This window comes from Homalodisca vitripennis, chromosome 3, assembly GCF_021130785.1.
Source record: "Homalodisca vitripennis isolate AUS2020 chromosome 3, UT_GWSS_2.1, whole genome shotgun sequence".
NCBI lineage: Eukaryota > Metazoa > Arthropoda > Insecta > Hemiptera > Cicadellidae > Homalodisca > Homalodisca vitripennis.
The window spans coordinates 80108400-80120732 of record NC_060209.1 but is presented as its reverse complement, the minus strand read 5'-3'; the positions used below and the strand labels follow the sequence as shown (position 1 = coordinate 80120732).

The 12333-nt window shown below is 32.4% G+C and overlaps 1 protein-coding gene across 1 annotated transcript; it reads right to left on the bottom strand.

Moving 5' to 3' along the window:
- Positions 1-4811: 4811 nt before the first annotated feature.
- On the bottom strand, positions 4812-9789 carry LOC124357105 (glutaredoxin-related protein 5, mitochondrial-like). The gene is made up of 2 exons (XM_046808556.1): positions 9361-9789; positions 4812-5075 (listed from the first exon to the last, which is right to left on the bottom strand). The coding sequence occupies exons 1-2, from the start codon at positions 9614-9616 to the stop codon at positions 4891-4893; spliced, it is 441 nt and encodes a 146-aa protein (XP_046664512.1). The 5' UTR covers positions 9617-9789; the 3' UTR covers positions 4812-4890.
- Between the last annotated feature and the right edge of the window lie 2544 nt (positions 9790-12333).

Below are 12333 nucleotides of genomic sequence, written 5' to 3'. Positions count from 1 at the left end.
TAAATAAAGGCATTTTCATTCATTTATTCATAATATTATGTTATAAATTAAACTAAATTTACTATATTAAATACCACTTATCTTATATATCTCCTCTAAATTAGAACCTCCCAGAGGCAACTGTCATCCTTCATGCTTATGAATATGGCAGGTCCTTCCTCGGGTTATAGTTGAATTCTCAAGGGATTGTTTAATCCATATTTTCATGTGATGTTACTCTCCAAAATGCATGCTGAGTTTGCAATGTTTACATCCTTACATTGAATCCGCATTGTACTGAGCAATAACTGAATGTCTGGACTTTGTTTAGTAGTTTCATAACTCTTATATTTATTTCTGACAGTCCAACAGAATCACATCCAATCAATTTTAGATTTCTTTTAATGCATGTGGGATTACAGCTCAAGATAATGAATTAAATTCATGTAAGTAGTCATTACTAACACTGTATGGTGTTCAGATTCCATCGACTGCCGGTACCATTCCTCCACATCTAAGCTGTCACTCTAGTGATCAACTCATGACTTTTGCCACCAACGTACAATGTGAAACCTATAATTCTTGCATTAGGACTTGCATCAATGTTATTCTGCCATTCCATTCTGTCTCTCATATACCTCTTGCCTTGTCCAATACGCAACTAACTAGTACATGGAACGTGTAACTAAACTTTTCCAGTTAACCATTACTCCTTCCTTGAAATTTCTTTCTTTCCCCCCCACTAATTCTGAGAGATACTTCATTCGTTAAATCAACATAATGTGATCATCCTTTTAATTTTTTCCTTTTTCAAATAAATTTGTCCTAACTTCAGACATTCCTTCTCATTTCCGTTTATCATGCCTAACTTATTCTCAAACTTGTACAAAATAAACACCCTTTATTTCCTTTACGAATGAAAATAAATATCATATGATGATGTTTTTAATGAATTTTAAAATTTCCCCCTACTATCCCAAAATCGGGGTCGGAAGGATGTACAACTTTTTAAATGGGATGACCTACTGAATGATAGCTTATAATGATGCAAAAACATTGGCAACAAGAAAACCAATTTAACTTTGAACAAAATAGAGTTTTGTGTGAACAAAAGTAAGACTAACTTCAATTGGACATTATGTTGGATAATACAAACTTAGAAATCTGCAAGTTCTGTATCTCTAAGAACTCAACTTCTTTATACAAAGGTTAAATACTTATGAAACCACTTCAGTAATTGTGGATAAAATTCTAGAGGAAACTGATTCTGCTTAATTTCTAGGAAAACACCTAAATAAAGACCTGGAAAGTTCATTTATCAAAGCTTTTTTTACATCTGATGTTTTAATGACAGCTAACTACGGATTTATTTTTTCCATATTTTTCCTATAGAATTACTATGTGGGGTAGTTATGCCATGTCAAACTTGGAAAGAGTATTCAAACTAAAAAAAAGCTGTTAGAATCATCGCAAAATTGAAAAACAGAGAGTCGTGTCAAAGTGCCTTCAGGGAGCTCCACTCTACCCAGTTCGTATATTTTAGACTTCATTTTACTATTTATTTAAGTGTATATTGACACAGGGCAGTGAGTGATACAAGAGACAGGACAAGAGCTCTGGAGTGCTTTTGAGCCCAACAGCAGCATTTGAACGCCTCCCTTCTCAAGTTGGGATCAAACTCATTAACAGTCTCTCTGAAACATTAAATTTAGAAACTTTTCCAAAAAAAAATCCAAAAACATTTTAAAAATCTAATTAAAACACTACTTGGTATCTTGTGAATTTTACTCAGTTGGTGAGTTCATAGAGCACACTACTTGGGATTGATATTTCGTGGCAGTGTTTAAATACCACGAATTTTGTTTGTGTATGAATGTGTGCATGCATCCAACTGTATGGAAAGTATAGAGAATGTAGTTATTAAGATAACTCTTTAGTTTTAAAGATAAATACCATGAAAATCGGTATCATTATTGGTACATATATATATATATATATATATATATATATATATATATATATATATATACACATATATATACTGTATATTGTCAACTCAATAAATGTATTCTAATTTTAATAATTTATTCTTCATGTATCAAGACCTTCAAATTGAGGTGCCACACAATGAGAATACTGTAAAATATGTTTTAGTTACCCGACAACAGATAGGTGGGGAGACAGTTATGGGGACAACATAAATAGTTATGGGGAGAAGCAGTTCTTGATACCACAAGCATAATAATAACATTCAAAGTTGACAATTAGTGTGCAATATTGAATTTAATTTTTATCTTTGATGGAAAAATATCCATTTGAGATACAAGTAGTTTGAATTTCTGTGTTGGATTTTTCCTTATTAAGTTCTTTAGTTTGAGGTAATATTTACTGGGTCACCTCTTTTAAAATTACTGTATTACACACACTCCCTTTTGAGTGAGTGGCAAAGCCTTAAAGACATACTCAGATTACTTTATTACACATATCCTGAGGATATTTGAAAATTCTCAACCATTCAAAAAGTAAGGTGTAGTGGAATTTTTAGACACCCAGTAAATCTTTAATCTGTATCAAGAAACATATCTGAATACCTAGTTTAAAATCCTTGTGGTCTGCAGATAATCCTAAAGTTAGACAAAACTACAATAACAACTTCAATTGAATATTAATGACTAGCGGGCCCGGCGCGCTTTGCTGCGCATTTCAATAATTTTTTGCAAAAGTTGCCCGCGGCTTCGCACGCAATTTCCCGTTGAAAACAGTACACTATATTCACTTATTCTTTTTCTATCACATTCTAAACATTGCTGAGATAATTGATAGTCGTTCCATCGTGAGCCTCTTGGGCGTATTATGAAGGTATGTACCATATTCCTGCCTCTATCTAGCTGTTACCCACGGCTTCGCACGCAAATCTTAAGAACCGAAGTCCTTATATTACTTAGTAAATTTTTTTTTTTACTATAATAAATTTTAGATTAAATTAGTTATATCTCCGATGCCACGATTGAGCTTGCTTTGTTGTCTCGATCGAGAGAATATGTACACACGGAGTTTTGAGAACCATACTTCTGTCAAAAAAAACAACTAAGGTTGATTTTATAACATTCTTTATATTTGTAGCCAACGTAAGATAGTAATTATGATATCTGCATTACTCTTCTGATCAAGCATGAGCATGGTTTATATTAAATAAATATTGCAGTTAAAGGTGAATTTTTACGTCAAATTTGAATTGTATTATCTGGATAGTAAAGTCTATGTTTAACAGTGATTGCAAAAACAGTTTAAACAAAATTTGTCGTTTCTCTTAAGCTTACTCTATGCTTTAAAACTATAAGTGTAATATATGTTTACAAAGAACAGCTGATTAAAAATTTGAAAAGACGTTAACATATGTTTGCTGCAATGCATTTCTTATGGGTATTTCTGTAACCAGTGGGGCGGAATCCTGAATCGGGAAAGGGATGGGCATAGCTTATAAACCTTCTCCGTGGAAAAATACATATACGTACAAATTTTCATCATGATCGGTCCAATAGTTCAACGATTCCATAAAGGACAAACATACAAACATTCATTTTTATATATATAGATAAGATGTCAGCCACAACTTTTGTCTGTTGCGGTTCAAGTAATATAGTTTGTATAGTAAAGAATATGCAATGATTTTGACAAAATATATTAAAGCACAGATTCAAGAAACCTGAATACTGGTGAACCGTTCTTGTTAGTGGCACTATGTACATCATTAACCATTTGACGTGGAAGTTTAACACAAGACTTTCTATGCCACTCGAAGGCCAATCCCAAGTCCAAAAGTAGTGCCTTAGACCATGCAGGCATCCTGACTTGATGCCTTGGATGTGCAGCTGGCTCACTTACAATTTCGCTAAACCCTGATTCTCCCCCTAATCATTTTTCGGGTTATGGGTTGGCATCCATATACTGTCAAATCACTTTGAGGGGGGTTAGTATTTTAAGCATTACTTATAATCTTTTTCTTCAACAAGCTATCATCTTCGTCAGCTATATCTGTCATGTTCCTGAATGATTACTCTCACTTCCATCTGCATAACTAATGACATGTTTGGAGCAAAAATCTCTATTCATAAATAATGCTATGGAAATCCACGCATGAGATTCAAAATTTGTAATAAATTAAATGAATAGACTAGTGACATTAATACTCTTGGTTAGGTAATATCCTAACCTAGTGTAACCTAATGCATAAACTCTATAGTTTAGTTATAGTTAGTTCCATATAATATTAAGCTATTTCTCATGGATAAGGGGTTTTAATTAACTTAATTATAATATTGTAAGTTTTAACAATAATTAAAAATAATATATCTGATTTGAAAAAAATCAAATACTGTATATATCAGTTGGCAGGAAAAAGTAAACAAAACGTTCGAGATGAACTGATATTTTGAAACACTGATCCGGATCATTTCTTCACCTGACTGACGAACAACACATATGCAAGCTCCCTGGACACATCTATGGTTATATTAATCAGTTCAATTAATATTTTATGCTTAGACAGCCACACTTGTATACACACAAAAACGTAATATAGTTATAAACAGGTAAAGTAGGTGCAGTGTAAACAAAACTGTTCGAGCGAGACACAATCCACACAGCTGATAAACAGAGACAAAAAGGTGCTGGTCCCACAATCCCCCGCTGGAGTGGGGCCCCTTCTGAGCGGTACTGCTCAGGTATTTGCTTCTGCGCAGGATTCTTTGTGAGCGGTTTATCTATAATAAGTAATACAACTGAGATTTGCAGGTAGTGTTGCATTAGCGTATGAAAATAATCAACTCAAATGTAATTCATTTAGATTTATTTACAACTACTTAAATAAATAACACAAAATTAACATTCTATCTAACAATACATCCAGTCTCATTTGTCTTTAGATTTCTCTTCGTTCTCTTTGTTTAACAGTGCAGACTGTATCCCAACTTTCTTCAGCTCTTCTATCAAGTCTCCACTTTGGTGCATTTGTAGCAGAATGTCACAACCACCAACAAACTCGCCATTTATAAACACCTGTGGTATGGTTGGCCATTTTGAGTATTCTTTGACACCTGTAAACAAAAATAAACTCATTTAACAAAAATGTTATAACAAATTTGTAAGTTTATTAAAATGAAAACAAACATTGATCATCAGTAATTCATACTAATTAAAGTACAAGGAATTGCAAAACAATAATTTGATACGTTGAGTTTCAGAGTTTTTTAATTGCCATTTTTACTATAAAAATAATATTATATTGTATAAGATCTCATTATAAAAAAGAAAGAATACAAGTAAAAGTTTAAATAGTAGATGAGAGCCAATTTTCTACTGTATAATAACACAACCTGGCCATTCGGGAAATCAGTAAAGTAATATCTTCACACTCGCAAAAATTAATATTTCATTCATCAAAGAAACAAAGAAGTTGTAAATTGTAAGGTACATCATAATGTTGCATTTTTTTAAACTATTTCATTAAAAACTTTGATAGCTCCATTATAAACCATATTTAACAAATGAGAGGTTGTTTTGGATTCAGATGATCACAAGAAAAAAGCAGATAACCCTATCTGTTCATGTTTTGATGAGAAAAATAGCAATAGGCACACAATTTAAAGAAGTCTAAAACAGGATGTTGAGTACGAACACCAGCAAAATCTCACGTACAGTAAAGTTGGAATTTAATGCTATAAATTTATGACTTTATATGAGTTTAAAATTACATTTTATTTTACAAGTTTTGATGTATTATCTGTATCTAATTTCTAACATACAATATGATAAACTTACCACAGACAGTCAATAAAACATTTAAGTTTGTGATTAAAGTATTAGACAGTAGAAGAGGAAAATTAAACTGTGTTCTTAGACTTATCTAAGATTTTTTTCCTGTGTTAATAACAAGAAATTTTTATAATTATGAATAAAATATTTAATTTGAGATGGATTAAAAATAATACTTATTTGGTCAAAATTCAACAAGTTCAACAGAAAATAAACTATCCATATTAACTAACCAAATAACATTTAATTATCGTCAGAGATCAGTTTTTGGTCCTGTTTTATTTAATTTTTAGGGAAACAGGTTAAATACAAACAGAGTATTTGAAATTAAAATCTTATCCAATAAAAAGGCATATCAAAAAATGTATTTTCACATAAAATTCAGAAGAAACTTTAAAATCACAAGCTTTTAATGAAATTAATAGGGTTATTCAATACTTTGAGAATAGTTGAATTTACAAGTACACTTTTCACTAATAAGTTTATGTATTTTAACATCAGTTCAATAAGTACCTAAGAATATCTTTAATTATTTAGGATAATAGGATGTTTAAAAAACTACTATCTGTTTATTTTATTCAAGTGATTAAATAAATACCAAGTCCTTTAGTTCAAATATTTTGCCATTACAACATTGATTCCTTTTGGGAGGCAGACAACAAGAATCGATGGTCAAAATGACATGTCATTTTAACAGTTAGTCAATTAAAGTCTGTTCTTTATAATTATATAGCTTTTTAGGACCCTGGTAAGTTAAAACTCTTCCAAAAATAGTGGTCTCTGGATAAACTAAAGTACTTGGGAGCCTTTTGCCGTAGCGAACGTTTAAAATACTCACCATTGACATACTTGTAAACATGTTAAATTATAAATGGTATTATAACTACATTTTTTAGATCAAGATTTGGCACCAAAAGCAGAAAGATGTAATGAATAAAAATTAAAGTCAAAGATAAAAACCAGATGTTAAAATAGACAATAACAAATAGTTGCATTTTTCAACTATTTCACTATAGGGATTGTCTTAGGTTCAGATGGCTACAAAGAATGAACAGAAAACCCTAGAGATTCCTGTTTTGATATCGGACACATAGCAATAGGTACAAGTTTAAAGAAATTAAATACTTTTAAAAAACTTCATAAAAGGAACTAGTAGTTTTAACATCAGTGCACGCTGATGGTGACGAACGAAAAACATCCCCTGAGATAGTATTGATCAGTAAAATATAAAGATTTAAAATGAGTCATCATGAATACAGGAGAGCTAAAAATATTACAACCTCATTTAGCAATATTACTTACGTTCCAAGAGGACAATGGACGTCATACTTAAAGTTTATAAGTCTACATACAGAGAGTAAATTCAGCTGGTTCTTCAATTTCTATAATCAAGTGTGATATATAGAATGTTAACTAACGTTTTTGATAAAATTAAAGAAAAATATTTAAAACATTCAGTAACCTAGTAATGACATTCACGCAGTCAAAGTTTGTAGCTTTTGTGACCTAAGCTTGTCACAGTGCCACTATGCCCAGCTTCTGCGTGATGAGATATTTCTTCAGCGATCCACAATGAGTTAAAGAGCACTCATGAGTCGATACACACAAAACTTGTATATTGAATATAGGCAGAAAAAACTCACTAGTACCACAAAATGAAATCAATCTGAAAATGCAAAAAATAAATTAACACTGTGATGCCCAAAGTTGTGCAATGGCAAAGACTGAAGTAACAGAGAAAAACTTTGAATAACCTTCATCATAGAGTTAGAGACTGGTTTTGCCAAAATTATGAAAACCAGATGAGAGTAACGAAAACTCAAATAATAAAATTAACCCCAAATACAGTTAGTAGACCTATTCTTCCGCTCAAATGTTCTGCCTTTTTATCATGTAAATGTTGATAAACCTGTTATATCTATCCCTCCTTAGTTTGTTATTGCCCCACTCTGAAAAAAAACTCCATTCCCTGCATTGATAAACTAATTGAGATATAATTAATATAATATAAGCTAATTGGTACCAGTGCTTTTAGATTATTTTATAACGTGGTTAAGTAAATATTATCCAATTATTTCAGTGGAATCAATATTTTATTTGGTTGTTTAGTAGCCAAAATAGGCTATAGAACTGTAATCCCAGTTTTACTGACGACATTGATGGTACTGGTGATGTTAACAACCGGAGTTGCCAATCAAAATTTTGATGTTATTAATGTATTCTGCTCGTCCTGGATACAAAATATATGGTTTTAGGAGGTTCAAATCACAAATAGTTATTGTTTTGTTATTGAAATGGCTGATAGGTACTATCTCGAGGGATTTTTTTTCTTTCGTTGACATCAGTGCGGGGCAGCACCGAGTGGTGCCACAGCCCGTGCTGATGGCTGGAGGCACTTGTCTCAACCCAATAACAACTAATAATTTTTTGTAGTTCGAAATTAAGAAAAACATTGTTCATTTGGGTCAGATTCTGCTCATTTAAATATTATTTTTCAATATGTTTCCAAAGTTGGCGCCGCATCTAATGACATGATCACGAGGTTAAATCACGGTCACAAAAGGTCACGTGACACCCGATGCAGATGTACAACATAGAAATATTGCTCTGCGCGCGTGAACAATTGTTCTATTTTTTATGTTCTACAAATTCAATATTTCTCATTTCCACCCTATCAAACCTTTATATTTCTATGTTCTGTAGGACGGTTCCAATAAGTTCATAACGCAAAACTTGTATTTGGCCACTCCGGCCGTTACTTTCACAATTACCGAAGCATACATGTGTTGATGAGAAATTATGATTATTGGTGGTGATCGATTCAATCATTTTTTAAATGCTATCAAACATGTCTACCCTGTGAAGTAATAGTTAGTAGGCCTAGTACTCTACATTTCAAGAGTACTTTAAATAAAATTTGAAAAACTAATTCATTTCTTTTACATATAAAAATATAGCTTCTCTATATTAACATTTTTAAAGCCTAAAACTTCAATTCAATATGAAAAACGTATTCAAAGTAAAAACGTGTAATAAATTCAAAATTAAATCATGTGTTTTGTTATTGACTAATGGCGGCAATAACAGTGACTTATGCGTCTCTTTGATTCACAAGCAGTCACGTTTATTCTTGAAAATAAATAGGGTAAGTAAATGTTATTGTTTTGTTGTAATTATATATTAATTTTTAAACTATATTCATGGGCCTATTCATACATAAATTTCTAAGATTGAAAACTAGTCAAACGATATTGTTCTTTGAAATATCTATTGTTATTTAGTCTGATTTTTTGCTTTGTCCATCCAGTCTTGAATACCGATGTTCCATATCATTCAATAATCATCATCCAATTGTGTTGGTGGCCGCTTATTATAATGCAGCTGTAATTCATATTTTTGTAAGAGCTGATTTGAATAATATGGACAAACTGAATATAGCCTATCCCAACTTACCCATTCCCACTTATAACATTTTTAATACAGTTTCTCGAAGTTAAAATAAGTAAACAGATTTTAATAGAACATTAAGCTATTTATCTTAGTATCTTAGCTTAGAGTAGTACCTACCATTTCTAATATTTTCGTCTTTGAGAACGTCATGGGCATCATAATCCACAGCATGCATTCTGAGTATTTGTACTACAGCATTACTGAATCCACACCTTGGTTCACTTGGCACTCCTTTCATAAACACTACAATTTTAGTTTTCTTAACCATTTTATCAATATCATCTTGTACATTTTTAGCAGCGTCAGTTGAATACCTTAAAAACGGCGACCCAAATTTGTTGAAACTTACATAACCTCGCCGAAGAACATTCATGCTGGTGATTTAAAAACCAACATAAAATACTTAACCTCACTAAATTAAGTTGTGATGTTTAACTGCTAAGGTTTTACTGATTATAATTTTAATAACTCACAACTCCGTTTTAGAACTAAAGTTATCACTTCGAGTGTCTTCTGCACTGCACTGCAATGCAGCTGACTTTATCTTGCCGCTCCGTCGAGAGACCTTGTGCATTCTGTTCTGTTGTGTTTGTTTTGATTTTGATGGGTTTGTCTGAGCAGGAGAACGCTTTTCACTCAACGGCATTACTATCGATAAATGTTTTGTACTCAAGAGTTTATTTATTTCACTACTGGATAGTTTGTCACAAAGAGTAAACCTATTTCAATAAAATTAATAAATTCAATGTTATAATGAAATTTATCAAATCTTTCTTCACGAGAGGGGATTATCAGGGTTATCCATAGGATCTTTTCTATCGGATCTAACAAATTAACTTTCAAACTCGGGTATGTCTTGACCATTGACTGGTGATGAAATAAAAAAAAATGACAAGGTAAGTTACTATGCATTTGAAGTACGGCTTTATTTGATTGTTTCGATCAGATCTAAAAAGATTTCTCAATAGTTGTTTTATTAGAGCTATTGTCTAAAAGAGGCAGTTATCTTTACGTTGTTGATGTGCTCTTTGAAAAGTCCTCGTATGACTGCCCTCCTCTTAATTTAATACGCCCTTACCTTAGTGAAGCAAATGTGTTTAAAAATGCAACACCACTGTAATGTTCATTATTATTACTCTTAAATATAGAGGCAGGGTAATGAACATCAGCTTCAACAACTACGATATTATGAGCTGGAGGTTCATTACTAATGCCTTGGCTTTGTGCTGTTAGCAATTTGTAACCTCTGTAGTTTGGTTTTGTAAGATGTTTTTGTTTTTAATGATTTGGCTTGCAGGGTTTCTGTTTTTCTGGTATGATCGGTCATCTCTGTGATTATCGGTGGAGTCTATATTAAATAAGCCCGAGTTGTACTTATGGGGGATTTTAAGAAAGCTTTAGTTTTATTTTGTTGTTCAATTAGCTTTTTCAGCCTGACTTCAGAGCCAACTTTCAACTTAGATATTGCTTCCTCTCTTTCTTCCAATGTTATTCTTAGCTCTTCAACCTAGTGTGTTCATTTGTGAGCGAGTCAACATTAATATACTTGTCACATAAGCAGACTCCAAATGAGCAATTTGGCTTCAGAGACTGTAGTTTTGAATTTTAGCTATCAGTTCTTTCATTGCCAGTCTGAGAGATTAACTTATTATTGAACTTCCCCTGCTCCTTGCGGTTTTTGTTCAAGCATAACAGTATCTTTTTGAGGCAATTATTTTTTCATTTAAAATTTGTTGTTTATTTTCTTTTGATGTTATTATTTCATCTTCCAGCTCTAAAAGCTGTCTGGAATTTGCTAGTTTAATGGCATACAATTCTTCCCTTAGAGCTTCGTTCTTAGTGGAAACTTTATTTAGCTCTAGTTTTAACTCATTATTCTCAGTTGCTAATACACCACCAGCTACAATAGTCAGGTTAAAGGATGTTTCCAGATCGGCTTCTGTGTTTTCAAAATTTAGAAATTTTTCTGGAATAGTTTCCTTTTTTATTTTAGAATATCTGGTGTGAGTAGGGATAGGGTTATTAAATTTACAAACAGTCAAGTTTCTATTTATATTTTACTTAGCATTTTGATTTTGCTATCTGGTCAGTTCAAACATTTAGAGTGGAACCAACTTTTACAATTGCCTGTACACAATATACCTTTATATTTAACTCCGATAGAGCTGAATCTACAAGGAAAAATATGACATTATGCCTTCACTCTTATGGGACACGCCTGTAATACACTAATGCTCCACAGTTCAGAAAGCAAAATGTTGGGGTAATGGGTCTGGTCTGTCTTAATATATTTGTTAAGTTTTGACAGGCTGCATAGGTCGATTTTTTAAAAGTTGAACGAGTTTTTACGCGAACTTTGGCTGAAAAACAGATTCAGTTTTTTGTGTGTTGGTTTGACTCGTTCCAGTGGTAAGTAACGTGAAATAAACTCAGGATAATACGAATAATGTAATACTGCACTAGTCTTGTTTGGAAAATAAGTTGTGGGCAGTTTTTTAATGGTTGTTTGCCTGATTCCTTTGGTCAAAATTTGTCTGATGTATAATAATGTACTTTTCAGTTTATATGACATTCACATCTTCCTCAATTAAAAATTATAATGCGAAAGAGTTTGAGGTTTAACATTCTTCTTAAAGGCTGAAACTGAAAGTGATTTTACTGCAGAATACTTTTTAAGATTTTTTAATATCTGAATAAGAGGATAGATTCTGGCCCTCGAACGATGGAAAATGTCCGAAACCCTCCCATAAGGGAATAGTATGATGAAATTATCATACTATTCCCTTATTATTAATGAATTACTTTCCAATAAACTAATGATTGATCAGTACCCAGCAGGGATTACTTCTGGCTGGTTTATACCTTCCAGTTGAATCTACCACTGGGCACAGCAAAAACCAATGTGTCAGTTAAATCTGGGCAACCTTATAGATGTTCAGGAGCAGCACATCACTAACCGCAAATGTTGAGATTCTGGAGTGCTAAGGCAATTCGATAGGTCTAGTCAACTACAGGAGATGACTGTTAGAGTTGGTCGGTTCGTCCCTTAACCTCAGAGGTTTTTGCTAGCCTCAACATTAGGGTGTGCCA

Excerpts from the sequence above, each read along its gene's own strand:
- LOC124357105 (XM_046808556.1), bottom strand. The coding sequence starts at position 9,616 with ATGAATGTTCTTCGGCGAGGTTATGTAAGTTTCAACAAATTTGGGTCG. Across the intron at positions 5,076-9,360 it reads AGACGAAAATATTAGAAATG|GTGTCAAAGAATACTCAAAA; the intron begins GTAGGTACTACT and ends TTTTGTTTACAG.